Genomic DNA, 17,806 nt, shown 5'->3' on the forward strand with positions numbered 1-17,806 from the left:
GTTTATTTGCTATAAAGTTATATATGATTCACATACTATACTGCTTGTAAAACCTCCCCCATTCTTAACTCGTAAGAGTCCACCAGGCTTGCCTGTGAAAGTCATATTTCCTGTCCTGGAAAGCTTAATTTTTATAGACTCGTTAGATTTATTATATTATTATTATTATCCTTTATTGCATTATTTATTATCAGTGTGATGTAGTGCTGGAGTATCAGACAAGGCTGCCAACAGACTTGGAAGAAAGAGTCTTAGTGTGTCATCTCCTCTTCAGGCTAAAACTACCCAGCTACTTCAGTCTTTCTTCATAGGACTTGGTCTCCAGACACCTCACCATCCCCTGCTCTGGACACATTCCAGCTTGTCTTTCTCCAGTGGTCCCAGTAGTGAGTCAATCCTGACCTATGGGAATCTAACTCCTCCTCTCCGTAGGCAGAGCCAGCAAACAAGTTCCTTCCAGGAGTGGAGGTGCCTTTCCCCTTAACTTCCAGTTTTGCTTGGCCCTGCCTCCAGAGCAGGACGTGCCAGCTGAGCTCTTGAGCTCAACTTAAAAAAAAAACCCGAGCGAAAACAACAGAAGCTGCAAGGAAAGGGATGGAGCAGCTCACTCTCTGCCCTTCCCTTGGTGTCCAAAGGGGTCCCGAGGCCACTCAAGCCAGGAGACTCAGAGATGCGGCAGCAGGCTGTCCACGCCTCCCAGAGCGCGGAGGCAAAGCTTCGCTGGCTCCCACACGTGACCTGCAGCACAGTTGAGCTGCAGATAAACAAACAGCAGCGGGAGCGGAGAATGAGGCAGCAAGCGGCGGTGGTGCAAGCGACCAGGGCGGAGACGGCAACGCTCACTGCAGCGGTCCGCAGGCACCCAAATCCTCATCCAGACCCAGCAGCATGCCTAGGGCAGACGGGATGGCGGCGACCCCCTCCTCTTTCCCTTTGGCGGAGCAGGTAGGGTCCAAGAGCGACCCATGGATGGGGGGGGGTCTTGGCTGGCAACAGGGGGACAGCAGAGAGTCTGCCTCTTAGGGACGCCAGGGGAAGGCTTAATGGGTGCTGGGAGGTTTTTTTTGCGCCCCCCCTTCCTTTCGTCGGGATTCCTGAGCATCAAGGGACCCCAGTGCTTGAATCTCCATGGTGAAGAGAGCACACAGATGGGCTTCTAACCTTCCTAAAGGAGGACCCTACAGTAAGAGATCAAGGGAAAGAAAGGGAGTCTCACAGTCCAGTAGCAAGGCCTGAGCAGGGCCTGCAGGGTGTGGACAGGGAAGAACAAATTTAGGCGGGAAAGGTAGCCATTTTGTGTCTTCTCTTCTTTGCAGTACTCCCTGTGCAACTCAAAATGGCTACCCCATCTGAATTTCCCAAGGCTAAGGACATGGATACCTGTGATTTGGACTTGTCTGACTCTCCCTCTCAAGAGGACTAGCCAGAAAGCCCAAGAGTGGACTTAACAGGAAAAGAGGCCAAGGCAAATCTTTTTGCCTGAATTCAACAGATAGTAGAAAAGGCAGTACAGTCTAGCAAGGAGGATTCTGGTCAGAACCCCAAAGTGAAGCCTAAAAAATGTACTAAAAAGACTAAACATCTGATGGAGGAGGAAGTTGGGACTGCCCCTTCCCAGAGGAAAAAGAGACGCATGGATATAGACGGTTTTCAAGCTTCTGAGTTGGGGGAAGATTCTGAGGACTCAGAACTATCTTCCTCTAAGGAAGGAGAGCTTTCTGAGGAAGAGGTGGAGATAATCCAAACACATCAAAATAGGTTGTTTCCCCCTGACCTTTATTCACATCTCTTCCCCAAAATTATCAGAGCGTTGGAACTGAATTATGACTCTAAAGTTATAGAGTCATAAAGGAAGAGGAAACAGATTTTCCAGTGGGGTCTGAGAAAACTATCCTTAAGGCCAGATCCAAGCCTCAGCTGGTACCACTACCAGCAGGGTTTTTCTCCATAATGAAGGCAGAATGGGAACACCCAGTGAAGCCAAAGGCAACCCATTCAGTGTTCTCCAAGTTCTAACTCTCATTGCAGAGGCCATGAAGCAGCTCAAGCTACCCAGAGTGGATGAACCAGTTAACAGCCTTGCCTCTTCTTCCATCCTGCCGCTGGATGACCATGGCACACACAAGGACCCTACTGACAAGAGAATTGAACAAGCCCTGCGAAGGGATTTTGAAGCATCAGCCAACTCCCTGCAAGCATCGGTATCAGCTTCCTTGGCTGTCTGGGTGATTTACTCATGGGCCTCAGAATTAACTAAGGTGGAGAAAAACCTACCTAAGGAGGTTAAAGATGAGCTTAAAAAGATCGCACTATCTGCTGCCTTTGTGGTGGACACTACCTTGGACGCTATGCAACAATCTGCGAGAGCCATGGCCTCAAGTGTGATGGTATGGAGGAACACCTGGTTGCGAAATTGGGATGCAGACCCGTCTGCAAGAGCCAAGGTGGCGGCAGTACCCTTTAAAGGCGACCTGCTCTTTGGACAAGGCCTGGAGAGATACCTGGTAGAGGACAAGGACAAAAAGAAGGTTCTCCCATCCAAGAAATGGGACAGAGATAAAAGGAGTTTCCAGCCATTTCAGGAGCAAAGGAGGGACTCCAAGTCATATTACTCCAGATCCTATAGGGAGAAATGGCAGCAAAAGCCCTGCGGCACCAGATCCTCATCCTTCAACACCAAAGGACAGTCCTGTAAAGGCCCAAGGAAAGGCAATTCCACCTATGACTGGAACAGTCCCCCAGGGGCTATAGGGGGCTGTCTCCAACACTTTGCCGAAGTGTGGAGGCAAAGAATAGAATACAATCCGAGAGAGATCACTATAATGGATAACACAACAAAAAATGCAAGCTAGTGACCAATTTACTAAGAAGTATATAGAAATCAGTCCAAATGTCCAAAACATGTATATTCAAGTCCCAAAGTAGTGTGGTGACAAGCCAATCAATTAATACTTGTTTCTTTCCAGTCTTCATCAGACCAGGGACCAATATTGATTTAATTATATAGATTCTTTACACAATTTTCAAAAAAGAGGGATGCAGAGCGTCTCCAGCAGCAATTTCACATCGGCTACAGCTCAATGTGGAGACAGACTGTATCAGACAGGTGGGTGGTGGAGACAGTGTCAAGGGCTACAGCATAGAGTTCAGAATTTTTCCACAGGACAGATTCCTAGAAGAGCTCAGGAGCAAGTCTCCGCAAAAGCACCAACTTCTCCTTTCAGCCATCCTACATCATCTCAAGATAGGGGCTGTAGAACCAGTGCTGGAGGAGGAGAAGGCGCAGGGAGTCTATTCGATCTTCTTCATTGTCCCAAAGAAGAAGGGGGACGTGAGCGCAATCTTAGACCTGAAATGAACAGAAAGGTGGCAACGAAGAAGGTTTGTATGGAAACCTTGCGCTCAATCCTCCTATCCCTACAGAAAGGGGATTTTCTGGCATCAGTAGATCTGTCCGAGGCCTATTTACATATACCAATTCAACAGGAGCATTGCCACTTTCTGATATTCTCATATGACGGAAACCACTACCAATACAAGCCTTGCCATTCAGCCTAAAGTCCTCGCCCAGAGTCTTCACAAAAATCCTGGTGACACTAGTGGCAGCTTTGTGTCTCAGGGGAGTGTCGTTGTTTCCCTACCTGGACGACACCTGGTCAAGGCACCATCATTTGCACAGACAAAGTTAGCCCTACAGGAGACAATGGATGTTCTCTCATCTCATGGGTTTGTTATAAATTGGGAGAAGAGCTCCCTCATTTCGGCTCAATCTATTCTCCATCTGGGGGTACAGATCGATTTGCGGGAGGACAGAGTCTTACTCAGGAAAGACAAGTGAAGCTGACACACCTGATTCACTCAGTGTTGCAGACAGGAACTACGGAAGTGATGACTCTAGCAAAATTGGTGGGACTCTTAGTCTCGTGCCAGGACCTAGTGCAATGGGCACGGTCCCATATGCGACCCATCCAGTGCTTCCTACACCCTTTCCAAACAGACATCGCTTAGAGGAAGACACACCCAATAAAAGTGCCAAAATGGGTGAAAGAGTCCCTGCAATGGTGGTTATCACCACAGCAGTTTCAGGCCAGACAGAGTCTGAGGGAACCGATGCGAACTGTCATCATGACAGATGCCAGCCTGTTTGGCTGGTGGGGCACATGTGGAAGGAAAGATGACTCAAGGTTGTTGGTCCAGTCAGAAGACCTCAAACAGCATCAATGTCCTGGAGTTGAGGGTGATCAGACTAGCTCTGCTCCACCTTCGGACATAGTGAAAGACCGACATATTCTCGTCCAAACAGACGATACAACGGCGAAAGCCTTTGTGAACAAGCAAGGGGGGATGTGGTTGAAACTCCTGCAGAGAGAGGCAACTCTTCTGATGGACTGAGCAGAGGAAAATTTTCAGTTCTTGAAGGTAACACACGTTGCGGGGAAAGAGAACGTGTTAGCAGACTGGCTCAGCCGCCAAACCCTGGACCCAGCGGAATGGTCACTGAACAAAACAGTTTTCCATTAGGTTTTCAAGAGGTTCGGGACTCCAAAGGTGGACTTGTTCGTGTTGGAGTTAAACCATTAAGTTCCAGACTTCTTGTCAAGAACAAAAAATCCAAAGGCCTGGGTACGGACGTGCTACATGCAGAGTGGCCCAGGACTCTACTTTCTGCTTTTCCTCCAGTGCAGGTGTTGCAGAGGTTCTTACTCAGGGTACAGGAATTGGGGGCGGAGGTAATAGTCATAGCACCCTTTTGGCCCAGAAGGGTCTGGTTCCAAGAGCTGACGTGGTTCAGAGTAGCCAAACCCTGGATACTTCCACTAAGGAAGGATCTGCTGCAACAGGGAGAGGCACTGTGTCTGCAACAAGAGATGTTAAGACTCACAGCGTGGAAGTTGAACGGAGGCAACTGGCTGAGTTGGGGTACCAAAAAGGGGTAGTAGATACCATGCTGGCCTCTCGAAGAGTATCCACTAATAGAGTGTTCAATGCCATCTGGCAGACCTTTATGTCATGGTGTCAGAAGAATAGTACCAACCCAATGTCAGCTAAGATAGCAGATGTGCTTGCTTTTCTTCAGGCAGGGTTGGAAAAAGGCCTTAGCACCAATACCCTCAGAAGGCAGGTGGCAGCCATTTCAGCAGTAAGAGGTGATAGGAAGGGCAAGTTGCTGTCCAGACATTCCCATATCAAGCGCTTTTTACAAGGGGTGTCTCTCCTTAACCCACCACAGACACACAGGTTCCTCTCTTGGAATCTGAATGTAGTGCTAGAGGCCTTAAGTCATAAGCCTTTTGAACCTATGGCATCCTGCAGTTTAAAGCTGCTGACTTTTAGGACTATTTTCCTGGTGGGGATTACTTCGGCACGCAGAGTGTCTGAGATTAAAGCGTTGTCTGTTCACAAAGATCTTTGTGTTTTCCACCAGGATAAGGTGGTCTTAAGACCTGACCCAGCCTTTGTCCCAAAAGTTAACTCATTGTTTCACAGGTCAGAGGACATTGTGCTGCCCTTTTTCTGTCCTATCCCAAAACACGAGAAGGAGAAACTATGGCACTGTCTAGACATTTGCAGAGCCTTAAGCTTTTATCTAGACAGAACTAAGTCTATAAGGTCTTCTGAATCCTTATTTGTTTCTTTTAGTGCTAGAGCCAAGGGTAAGGCCATTTCTAAATCTACAATCAGTAGATGGCTGCGCAGCTGCATCATCAAGATGTATAAAGCCAGAGGATTGGATCCTCCATCAGGCATAACTGTCCACTCCTTAAGAGGAGCAGCCACTTCTGCAGCTTACAGAGCCTTCCCCTCTATGGAGGTGGCGCTCAGTTCATTCCTTCACAAAACATTACCATATCGATAAACTCGTTTCAGCTGAGGCGGCCTTTGGTAGGAGGATGTTACTGGCTGCTATTTGATCCAAAGGACTGAGTGGGTCCACCCTCGGTAACTGCTGTTATACGTTCCATAGGTCAGGACTGACCCACTACTGGGACCACTGGAGAATGGAAGATTCTGTTCACTTACCGTGAAGTCTTTCTTCTCGGTGGTCCCAGAGTGGATCAGTCCTTCCCGCCTGTCTGGGACTGGCTCAGTCTTTGCATCAAAACACCGGGAGTCCTGGGAGTTCAGGCATGTTGTTTTTGCTGTGGATTCTGTAAACCATGTATTTTCACATGGGGAGTTAATGGTTAATTACGTTCTGATTTGGTTGCACCAACATTGCCTGTTTCAATGTTATGAATAAAGGAAGTTGGACTGAACTGTGTGTGTGTGTGTCCTTGCTTCATGGTATGGGAGGGGAAGACAGTTTTTACTGTAGTGTTTCTTCCCTCGGTTGCAGTTTGTTTTCTAGATCCTAGTGTGAAGTCAACTGGCTTGAAGACAAACTGGAAGTTAAGGGGAAAGTCACTTCCCCTCCTGGAAGGAACTTGTTTGCTGGCCCTGCCTACGGAGAGGAGGAGCTAGATTCCCATAGGTCAGGACTGACCCACTCTGGGACCACTTAAGAAGGAAGACTTCACGGTAAGTGAACAGAATTTTCCAATATCCTTCTTAAATTATGTTGCCCAAAACTGAACACAATACTCTAGATGAGGATACCAGAGCAAGGTGATACCATCACTTCATTTGATCTGGACACCAGTGTTTCCTCTAAGCTGAGTTAGCATGAGCTAGCTAACAGATTTTTAGCCTCCAGTTCACACATTTTTGTCTTAGTTCAGGAAGGATGACCCCAGAGCACACTAATTTATGCAGTAGCTCACAGCTTTAATGCCAGTAGCTCACAAATTAGAATTATTGCTCACTAGACTTTGCAGCTTAGAGGGAACACTGCTGGACACTATACTTCTGTTGATACAGCCCAAAATGCCTTTGCCATTTTAGCCACCACATCCCACTGCTGACTCATGTTCAATGTACAGTCCACTAAGACCCCAATATCCTTTTTGCACATACTGCTGCCAAGACAAGTCATCCCCATCCAATTTCCCTCTAAGCTGCAGAGTCTTGTGAGCAAAAACTCTACTTTGTGAGCTACCAGCATTAAAGTTGTGAGCTACTGCATAAGTTATGGTGCTCTAGGGCCATTTTTACTGAGCTAAGACAAAAATGTGTGAGCTGGAGGCTAAAAATCTGTGAGCTAGCTCACACTAACTCAGCTTAGAGGGAACACTGCACCCATCCTATATTGATGCATTGGATTTTTCCTACCTAAATGCAGAACTTTACATTTATCCCAATTAGAATTAATTTATTTGTTTTAGCCCAGTTTTCCAGCCTGTCAAGATATTAGCCTGTATCCTGACTCTGTCTTCTACTGTATTTGCAACCTCTTCCAATTTAGTATTATCTGTAGATGTAATAAGCATTCCTTCAATTCATTCATCCAAATCATTTATAAAGATGTTGAACAAGACAGGCACCAGAACAGATCCTTGAAGCATTCCACTTGTCATTCCTCTCCAAAACGATGAGGAACCATTCACAAACATTCTTTGGGTGCAATCTGTCAACCAATTACAGATCCACCTAACTGAATCAGGATCCAAACCACATGAACATATGAAGCTGCCTTATATTGAATCAGACCCTCGGTCCATTGAAGTCAGTATTGTCTACTCAGACTGGCAGTGGCTCTCCAGGGTCTCAAGCTAAGGTTTTACACACCTATTTGCCTGGACCCTTTTAGTTGGAGATGCTGGGGATTGAACCTGGGACCTTCTGCTTACCAAGTAGATGCTCTACCACTGAGCCACTGTCCCTCCCCACATTTTACCAACTTGGCAATAAAAATAGTATGTGGAACCGTATCAAAAAGCCTTGCTGAAATCAAGACAAACGATGTCTACAGCATTCCCTGATCCAGCAAGGTAGTAACTTTATCAAAAAAGGAGATAAAGTTGGTCTGACATGACTTGTTCTTGAGAAAGCCATGCTGGCTCTTACTAATCACAGCCATCTTTTCTAAATGTTCCAAGACTGACTGACTGACTATTTGTCCTAAAACTTTTCCAGGTATAGATGTCAAGAACTATACAATACAAGAACTCATGAACACTCAATGAAATTGCTGAGCAGTTGGTTTAGAATGAATAAAAGGAAGTACTTATTCACCCAAAGGGTGGTTAACACATGGAATTCACTGCCACAGGAGGTGGTGGCAGTACAAGCATAGCCAGCTTCAAGAAGGGATTGGATAAACATATGGAGTAGAGGTCCATCAGTGGCTATTAGCCAAACAGTACAGATGGAACTTTCTGTCTGGGGCAGTGATGCTCTGTGTTCTTGGTGCTGGGGGGCAACAGTGGGAGGGCTTCTAGTATCCTGGCCCCACTAGTGGACCCCTGATGGCCCCAGGTTTTTTTATTGGATGGGCCATTGGCCTGATCCAACATGGTTTCTCTTAAATTCTTATGTTCTTAAGCTGATGGATTGGTAGTTACTCAGATTCTCCTTTTTCCCTATCTTGAAGATGGGGACAACATTTAAGAACATAAGAGAAGCCATGTAGCCGCCACCACCTCCTGTGGCAGTGAATTCCACATGTTAATCACCCTTTGGGTGAAGAAGTATTTCTTTTTATCCATTTTAACTGACTGCTCAGCAATTTCATTGAATGCCCACCTCTCTTGTCACCTCAATCTCACTCAGGTCTTACGAGTTCTTGTATTGTGAGAAAAGTACTTCTTTCTCCATCCCATGCATAATCTTGTAAACCTCTGTCATGTCACCCCGCAGTCGACATTTCTCCAAGCTAAAGAGCCCCAAGCGTATTAAACTTTCTTCATAGGGAAAGTGTTCCAACCCTTTAATAATTCTAGTTGCCCTTTTCTGGACTTTTTCCAATGCTATAATATCCTTTTTGAGGTGCGGTGACCAGAATTGTACACAGTATTCCAAATGAGACTGCACCAACGATTTATAGAGGGACATTTTGATACTGGCTGATTTGTTTTCAATTCCCTTCCTAATAATTCCCAGCATGGCGTTGGCCTTTTTCATTGCAGTCGCACACTGTCTTGACATTTTCAGTGAATTATCTACCACAACCCCAAGATCTCTCTCTTGGTCAATCTCTGCCAGTTCACAACCCATCAACTTGTATTTGTAGCTGGGATTCTTGGCCCCAATGTACATTACTTTGCACTTGGCCATATTGAACCTCATCTGCCACGTTGACGCCCACTCACCCAGCCTCAACAGATCCTTTTGGAGTGCCTCACAGTCCTCTCTGGTTCTCACCACCCTGAACAATGTAGTGTCATCTGCAAACTTGACCACTTCACTGCTTACTCCCAACTCCAAATCATTAATGAACAAGTTAAAGAGCATGGGACCCAGTACTGAGCCCTGCAGCACCCCACTGCTTACCGTCCTCCACCCAGCATCGCTCTAAGTTTGTCAAAATTTGCTTTCCTGAAGTCTAACCTGTATGTCTGATTACATACAGCTTTTCCCTTCCCCGATACTGTAAATTCCAAAATCACAGTCACTATTACCCAGGGTGCCCCCGACTTCCACCTCATCAACCAGTTCTTCCTGTTGGTAAGTATCAAGTCCAAGATAGCAGATCCCCTTTTTCTTCCTCCACTTTCTGGAAAAGGAAGTTGTCAGCAAGACACGTCAGAAATTTATTTGACCTTTCATTTTTAGCAGAGTTGGACTTCCAACAGATGGCCGGGTAACTGAAATCTCCCATGACCACTGTGTCCCTTCTCTTTGAGAATTTCACAGTCTGTTATAGGAGTATCTCATCTAAGTTCTCTGCCTGGCTTGGTGGTCTGTAGCAGACCCCCACCATAATATCACTGTTATGTTATTTCTCCTTTTTATTTTTACCTAGAGACTCTTAACTGAACTGTCACACTCAGATTCATGTATTTCTTCACAAATATATGCCTCCTTCACATATAATGCTATGCCCCCACCCAGCACCACCCCGTGGGTTCGTGGCGCCCTACGCAGGCGCCCCCCCATGGCCAGTGCTGGCCCAAGGGTGTGCGGCTCTTCAGGCAGGCGCCACCCGCCGCTGTCGCCCTGTGCCCCCCCCCCCACGGCACTTTAACGCAGCACCACGCTTCATCTCAAACCCCCATGCCACGCGCTGAGGTGGTGGCAGCAGCGGCACCCCCTTCCCGTCCTTTCCCTTCTCTCCCCCCCCCCCACGTTCACAGTCCGGTTAGACCGCAACTGGAAGGGAGGGGGAGCCAAGCCTTCATTTCAGCCCAGTCATTCTAAAGCTAAGGTTCACCCACGCTGGGCTGTGAAAGCGCGGGGGAGCAAAGGGAAGGGACAGGAAGGGGGTGCTGCCGCCCCTCGCTGCATGCTGTCATCGTGGTGATGGGGAAGGGAAAGGGAAAGGGGTGCAGCTGCTGCCTCGCCACACGCTGTGATTGTGGTGGCGGGGCAGGGAAGGGAAATGAGGGGCGGGTGGCGGTGGGATGCTGACCAGAAAGGGGTTTTTTTAAGCTGAACACAATAGTGTATTGCCATTGCCGTCCTTTCAGGGGTTGTGTGCATACTTTGCATTTGATTCTCCAAGGTACCCAAGGAATCCTTTATTTCTGTCTGTGATGTGTCTCTGGTAAGATTCCTTTCAGAAAGCTGATTGCTTCTTTTCTCTTCTCAGGTATCTTCATGGTGCTTTCCCTCCTATCAATAGTGTATGGAGCACTGCGCTGCAACATCCTGGCCATTAAGATTAAGTATGATGATTATGATGTCAGCGTGAAACCTGCTGCCTACCTCTGCATCTTCCTCTGGCGAAGCTTTGAGATTGCTACCAGAGTTATCATTCTCGTCCTCTTCAGTTCAGTCCTTCAAATCTGGATCCTTCCTGTGGTGCTTGTCAATTTCTTTGCCTTTTTCTTCTACCCTTGGATTCTCTTCTGGCAAAGTAAGTCTGCTTTGCCAGAAAACATTGAGAAGGCTTTGAGTAAAGTAGGCACCACCATTGTTCTAGGCCTTCTCACTTTCTTATATGCTGGCATCAACATGTTCTGCTGGTCTGCTGTGCAGCTGAAGCTAAATGATTCCGACCTAATTGACAAATCCCAGAACTGGTACAGGCTGGCTTTATATTACATAATAAGGTTTTTTGAGAATGCTTTTCTCTTGCTGATGTGGTATATGTATAAGACTGATGTTTACATGTATGTGTGTGCCCCATTGCTTGTCTTGCAGCTGTTGATTGGCTATTGCATAGCTGTCCTTTTTATGCTTGTGTTCTACCAGTTTTGCCACCCATGCAAGAAACTTTTCTCATCTAATATTTCAGAAGGATTGCTTGTGTGTTTCAAATTCTTTTGTTTTGTCTGCAAGCCTGTGACATCCAGCAACTCGGTGGAAAAGGCAGACTTGAAATCTCCAAATGATGCTGATAGTGATGCACAGGCCAGTTACAAAGCCAGTGAATCCCACAATGGAAATGCACATCACAGTGTTTCTTCCAATGCCTAGAATAAATGTCTGATATTGAGGAGGTACCACATTAAAGAGAGAGCCAGTTTGATGTAGTGGTTAAGTTCATTGATGCTTATCTGGAAGAACCGGGTTAGATTCTCCACTCCTCCACTTGCAGTTGCTAGAATGACCTTGGGTCAGCCATAGCTGTGAGAGCCCTCTCAGCCCCATCCACCTCACAGGGTGTCTGTTGTGGGGGAGGAAGATAATGGAGATTGTGAGCAGCTCTGAAATTCGGAGAGAAGGGTGGGATATAAATTCAATTTCTTCTAGCTGCAGATCACTTTATTCAAAATCTTTCTTATTATGTTGATGAAGTGGGAGTGTCTAACCAGATGTTCTTCTAGGCATATAACCCACATGGCAGTTTTATTGAGTTTGTGCATATTGTAGATTAATGCTGTTTGTTGGTTTTATATCAAATTATCTGTCTCTTCTGAATACCTTAAGAGGAGGGCATGTCTTAAGTCTTGTCAAGTTGTTACAGTGCTAGCTTGGTTCAGCAACTATGATGATAATTGGAGTGCCTGTCAACTAATGTGGATGGCATCCTTTCTGGATGATATGCTTTACTTTAGATTCAGGAACTTATGAACTTTGTTCCTAGAAGTCTCTCCAAGTCCAGAAACAAAAGACTAAACAATGAGCAAGTGGTTTATTTCAGGAAAGGAGCTGAACTGATTACAGGAAATGGAAAGGTTCGATCCTGTGTCAAGTTTGTCTCCACTGTGTACAATATTATCTTCTAGATTGGAACCAGAAGCATCCAAATCCAAACAGGAACATACAGACAGAACATAACCACTTAATTCAAGACTTTGACACTGACTTGCCAAATTTTCCTTCCAAGTGCCACAAATATTGACTCTTTCCAGAAGGCAGCTTATAGATTTGCTCTTTTAGTTTGATTTTTGCTTTGATTTTATTGTCTAGTTCAATTATGTTTTTTGCTTTGTAAGGTGCTAAGCAAGCTCTGGGGAATGGGTACACAAAAGATGCCATTTATAAATAATATGTAAGCAAGAGTTTAGTTGCTAGAAATGTGAGTAAATGCATTACAAATCTGTGTGTGTTATTTTATATAAATAGTTCAGCTTCTAATGTTTCCATTGTGTCATTACTATTATTGAAAATGAAAGGAAAAAATAATTTGTTAGAGCTGTTATTATGAAGTGAAGCCACATCTTAAAAACTGAGTTCAAGGTGCTGCATGGTTTGGTTGTAGGGTTTCAGCTCTGGAGACCTTGGTTCAGATTTTATTTAGGTGGGCTCTGAACAGGTCATTGTCCCTGACTGGTCTCCGTATTTTTATCCCACCTTTTTCCAAGGCATTAAACATGTAAATCTGCAAGGTAAGTCAGGCCAATTTACCTCGGGTCATCCAGATTGCATAAGCAGCTGACTGAGGATTTGAACCTGGGTATCCCCTTTTCACACTCAATATACCACGGTATCAAGTAGTATTATCAGGGCTTTTTTGTCAAAAAAAAGTCCTGCAGGAACTCATTTGCATATTAGGCCACACCCCTGTCACCCCCATTGTTTGCACAGGGCTTTGCTAGTTGAAAAGTCCAGCTGGAACTCACTTGCATCTTAGGCTACACACCTTGACATCACCATTGTTTCACATTGGGCTTTTTTGGTTGAAAAAGCCCAGCAGGAACTCATTTGCACATTAGGCCACACATCCTGTCACCAAGCCAACTGAAACTGCGTTCCTGTGCATTCCTGCTCAAAAAAGCTCTCAGTATTATGAGAAGAGAAGAATTGTAAACTAGGATGATGCAATAGACATAATAAAGAAACCTGCTTTAGCTGATGCAGTGGTGACACTAGTCTGTGCCATGGCAGCTAAAATACATCCTGTGCTTAGCAGCTGCAGGGAACAGTAGCCTAATTGTGTCTTCACTTTTCATATATAAATGTTTTGTAGTTATATACCATGCTGGCTTCAGCCCATCGCTGAGACTGATTCCAGTTATGCTTTGTAAAAGCACTGCATGGTACAGCAACATAGCAAGAAGTCCAAGAGGCAAGCATCACATTAGCATGACAAAAATATGTGGTCTAAGCACACTTCATCAGATGAGGAATTCGACACAGTGAGCAGAGCCACGCATAACTGGTCGGCAGTGGCTCAGAATGCAAAATGGTACAGATTTAAGATCCAATGACAATAGTAAAATTATCTGGTAGGCAGGGGTTTAGAATGTAAAATGGTACAAATATAAGAGCCAATGACAGAATAGTAAAATTAACAAATTGAGCAAACCTTTGATCTGAATAGCATGAGCATGCGAAAACAACAAAACAGTACTATATCAAAATGTGAGTGTCTGTTAATGACTCCATTGTTGTAAACCTGAGCCAAAAGGAAGGAATTTCTATCTCAGAAGGTTTCCCATCAACTAATTTACCTTTTAACATGCAACATACATATAGTTCGTCATTAGGAGAAAAATACATTAAAATATAGTGGGAGATGGGTTCAATATATGTAATGGGATCACCATCAAGTACTTGAAGGGCTGTCATATAGAGGATGGTGTGGAATTGTTTTCTGTGGCCTCAGAAGGTAGGACCAGAACCAGTGGGTTGAAATTAAATCAAAAGAGTTTCTGGCTCAACATTAGGAAGAACTTCCTGACTGTTAGAGCGATTCCTCAGTGGAACAGGCTTCCTCTGGAGGTGGTAGGCTCCCCTTCCTTGGAGGTTTTAAAACAGAGACTAGATGGCCATCTGACAGCAATGAAGATCTGGTGAATTTGGGGTAGGTATTTGTGGGTTTCCTGCATTGTGAAGGGGGTTGGACTAGATGACCCTGGAGGTACCGTCCAACTCTATGATTCTATTATTCTAAACAACCTATATCTCAAGTATTGCGCAATTTGTTAATTTTGCTATTCTGTCGTTGGATCTTATATTTGTACCATTTTACATTCTAAACTCCTGCCTACCAGATAATTTTACTATTCTGTCATTGGATCTTAGATCTGTACCATTTTGCATTCTGAGCCACTGCCTACCAGCTATGTGCGGCTCTGCTCACTGTGCTGGATTCCTTGTCTGATGAAGTGTGCTTAGAGCACACGAAAGCTTATGTTCTGAATAAAACTAAGTTGGTCTTAAAGGTGCAATTGACTCCTATTTTGTTCTACTACTTCAGGCCAACACGGCTGCCAACTTGGATCCAAAAATATGTGGGTTTGTCTTTATCTATAATACTATTATAATGCCATTATATTGTATACATGTGGCCATTTGTTTTCTAATGACACTGTCCAAATAAGTGACAGAATAGTACGCATGTTGATTTGCTCCCAGGATAAAGTCTGTATTCTTTGGAGGCAGGCTGTCTGGAAATATACTATATATTCATTTAGTTTTCTGCATTTGTGGGCTAGAAATTGATTTATAAAATACAACGACTGAGGATGCATCTCTCAGAAGATGAAAAGCATGTTTGTATCCAGGACTTAGAACACCTTCAGGCCTATTCACTGCTACTTTAACATCTGGGTGCTTTTCAGCATGGAAGGGAAAGTAGAGAAACCTGTATAATGCAGATGAGCATTCTGCCCATTGTATGAAAAGTCTTTGGCCGTTTTCCCACTCACGTTTTACTGGCGCCACGACCATCCTGACGCCGGCGAATCTGCCTGGATTTCGCATCAGAAGCTCCGGCGCTCCCAGAAGCGCCGGCTACTTCCGTCGCTAAGCCAGCGCAAACGGAAATCGCAAAGATGCAGGAAAACGTTTGCGCTGGCTTAGCGACGGAAAGCGCCGGCGCTTCTGGGAGCGCCGGCGCTTCTGTTGCGAAATCCAGGCAGATTCGCCGGCGTCAGGATGGTCGTGGCGCCAGTAAAACGTGAGTGGGAAAACGGCCTTTGTTTCAGTTAGAACAGTTCTATACTAGAGAATTTTCTTACACTGGAATGATCTTTATGTATGCAGATTAAGACATTTTTGCATTTGTCAAACAGAAAAATGCAGATCAGACAAAAGATTTTGTGCATGTCAATATGTGCTCAGCCAATGAATTTGATGCAGATCCTGTTGTGTTGCTCAGACTCTGTAGTCACATTAGCACCTTCAGCACCTCCTTTTTAGCACAACTAGGCCTCTGATTGAAGTCTCTTGACATTCAGGTGCCATAGAAACTGCAGTTCAAGACTGAAAGCACCAAAGCTTTAATCAGAGGTTAAAGTTATCATGGGGATGATAAAGATGGACTCTTCCATACTAGGGATGTGCATGTGGATATTCCTGAGCTGAAAATATATCAGAAAAAAACACTTAATTGTTTTTTTTCTGGATATATTTGCATCTCCCAGAAAATATTTCTGAAAAATCTGAGAAATATTTGGGATTAGCTGAGAATATAATGAGCTAGTGTTTACAGGCTTCCAGGACTGCCCGTTCCATTTTTCTTTTTCCTCTCTTGTGTTTCTGTGTCTCCAAGGGCTTTAGGTAAGATCTTCCAAGTTTCAAGTGTTCGTGTTGGGTTTTAAAAGTTCATTCTTTGCTGGTGTTGGTTTGTGTCAGGTTCATGTTGGGGGTTTTTTGTGGATTATTATTATTAATAGTTTATTTATATTCCGCCCATTCCCCCGTAGGGGCTCAGGGCAGAGCACAACATAATTAAAATCACAATAAAATCATATATCAATAAAGCAATTACAATTATTCCATAAACAAAATAGTTCGGCAGAACAATTATGATGAGATGGTGCAGTTGGCAGTGCAGCAATCAGTGCAGCAGGATATACAGTAGGGGAGGCCAACCAATCTAATGGGCAGATGCCCACCGCCTCACCCAAAGACCTGGTGGAACAGCTCCGTTTTACAGGCCCTATGAAAGGCTAGTAAGCCAAGTAGGGCCCGGATCTCTATAGGAAGCTGATTCCACCAAGGTTGGGGCCAGGACCAAGAAGGACCTGGCCCTGGTAGAGGCAAGACGGGCATCTCTTGGGCCGGGGATAGTCAGCCAACCCCAGGAGACCGAACAAAGCGAACTCCGAGACAGTCCCGCAGGTATGCTGGTCCCAGGCCGCGTAAGGCTTTGAAAGTCAGAACTAACACTTTGAAGCAGATCCGGTACTCTATCGGCAACCAGTGCAGGCCATGGAGCACCAGCCGCATGTTCACCCATATAGGTGATGCAATCAGCAGGCAGGCTGCCGTGTTCTGCACTCGCTGCAGTTTCCAAATCAGCTTTGAGGGCAAGGCAGCATAGAGCAAGTTACAGTAATCTAATCTGGAAGTGACCATTGCATGGGTCACTGCGGCCAAGTCTTGTGGGGAGAGATATGGTGCTAGTTGCCTGATCTGCCGTAGATGGTGAAAGGCAGACCTGGCAACTGCCACGACCTGGGCCTCCATGGAGAGTGAGGCATCCAGGATCACTCTCAAGCTCGTCACCTGTTGGGTTGGCACTAAATCTGTGCCATCTAAGGGTGGGAGCTGGGTACACAAACCCCCTCCCCCTCGACTCAGGCATAGGACCTCCATCTTAGCTGGATTTAACTTCAGTGGGCTCTGCTGTAGCCATCCTGCTATGGCTCCTAATGCCTTGGACAGATGTTCAGGGACAGAAGACAGTCTGCCATCCATCAGCAGATAGAGCTGGATGTCATCAGCATACTGGTGACAACTCAGCCCAAAACCTCGGGCAATCTGGGCAAGGGGGCACATATAGATGTTAAATAATATGGGCGAGAGAATAGCTCCCTGTGGCACTCCACATATAAGTGGGTGCCACATGGAGGTTTGCTCACCCTTGTCCACCGTATTCTGAATATATTTGCATCTCCCAGAAAATATTTCTGAAAAACCATTGCAAGGCTGTCCCTCATATTCTGGTGACGGCGAGGCGGTGGGTCAAAAGATCAAAGTCGACCATGTCAAATGCTGCTGATAGGTCGAGAAGAAGCAGCACTGACTCACCTTGGTCCAGATGTCTTCTTAGGTCATCTGTGAGGATGACTAGTACCGTCTCTATCCCATGGCCCGGGCGGAAACTGGATTGGAATGGGTCCAGGGCAGATGTTTCATCCAGGAAAACCTGTAGCTGTTCCGCCACCGCTTTCTCAACTACCTTTCCCAGAAACAATAAATTGGAAACTGGGCAATAGTTGGCTAGAACCATAGGGTCCAGCAAAGGTTTTTTCAAAAGTGGCCAAATTTCCACCTCCTTTAACTTCTCTGGGAATGTCCCACTTGTCAGAGAAAAGTTGACAATGCCACCTAGAGAAGCCCTGACATCATCCTGGCAAGCCTTCACAAGCCAGGATGGGCAGGGGTCCAAGGGGCAGGTAGTAGGCTTCACTGCAGCCAGGACCCTGTC

The 17,806-nt window shown here is 45.5% G+C and overlaps 1 protein-coding gene across 2 annotated transcripts in view; it reads left to right on the forward strand.

Moving 5' to 3' along the window:
- LOC132568370 (lanC-like protein 3) overlaps positions 1-12,686 on the forward strand; it is a 64,980-nt gene extending 52,294 nt beyond the window's left edge. The window contains exon 6 of one of the 2 annotated variants that reach the window (XM_060234107.1): positions 10,628-12,684. In XM_060234107.1, the coding sequence (XP_060090090.1) occupies positions 10,628-11,457 (830 nt within the window). In that variant the 3' untranslated portion in view covers positions 11,458-12,684. Of the gene's footprint in view, positions 1-10,627 lie in introns of both variants that reach the window. The other variant, XM_060234108.1, reaches the window with a different exon arrangement.
- The last annotated feature ends 5,120 nt before the right edge of the window (positions 12,687-17,806 follow it).

Source organism: Heteronotia binoei, chromosome 3 (genome assembly GCF_032191835.1).
Source record: "Heteronotia binoei isolate CCM8104 ecotype False Entrance Well chromosome 3, APGP_CSIRO_Hbin_v1, whole genome shotgun sequence".
NCBI classification, from domain to species: Eukaryota; Metazoa; Chordata; class Lepidosauria; order Squamata; family Gekkonidae; genus Heteronotia; species Heteronotia binoei.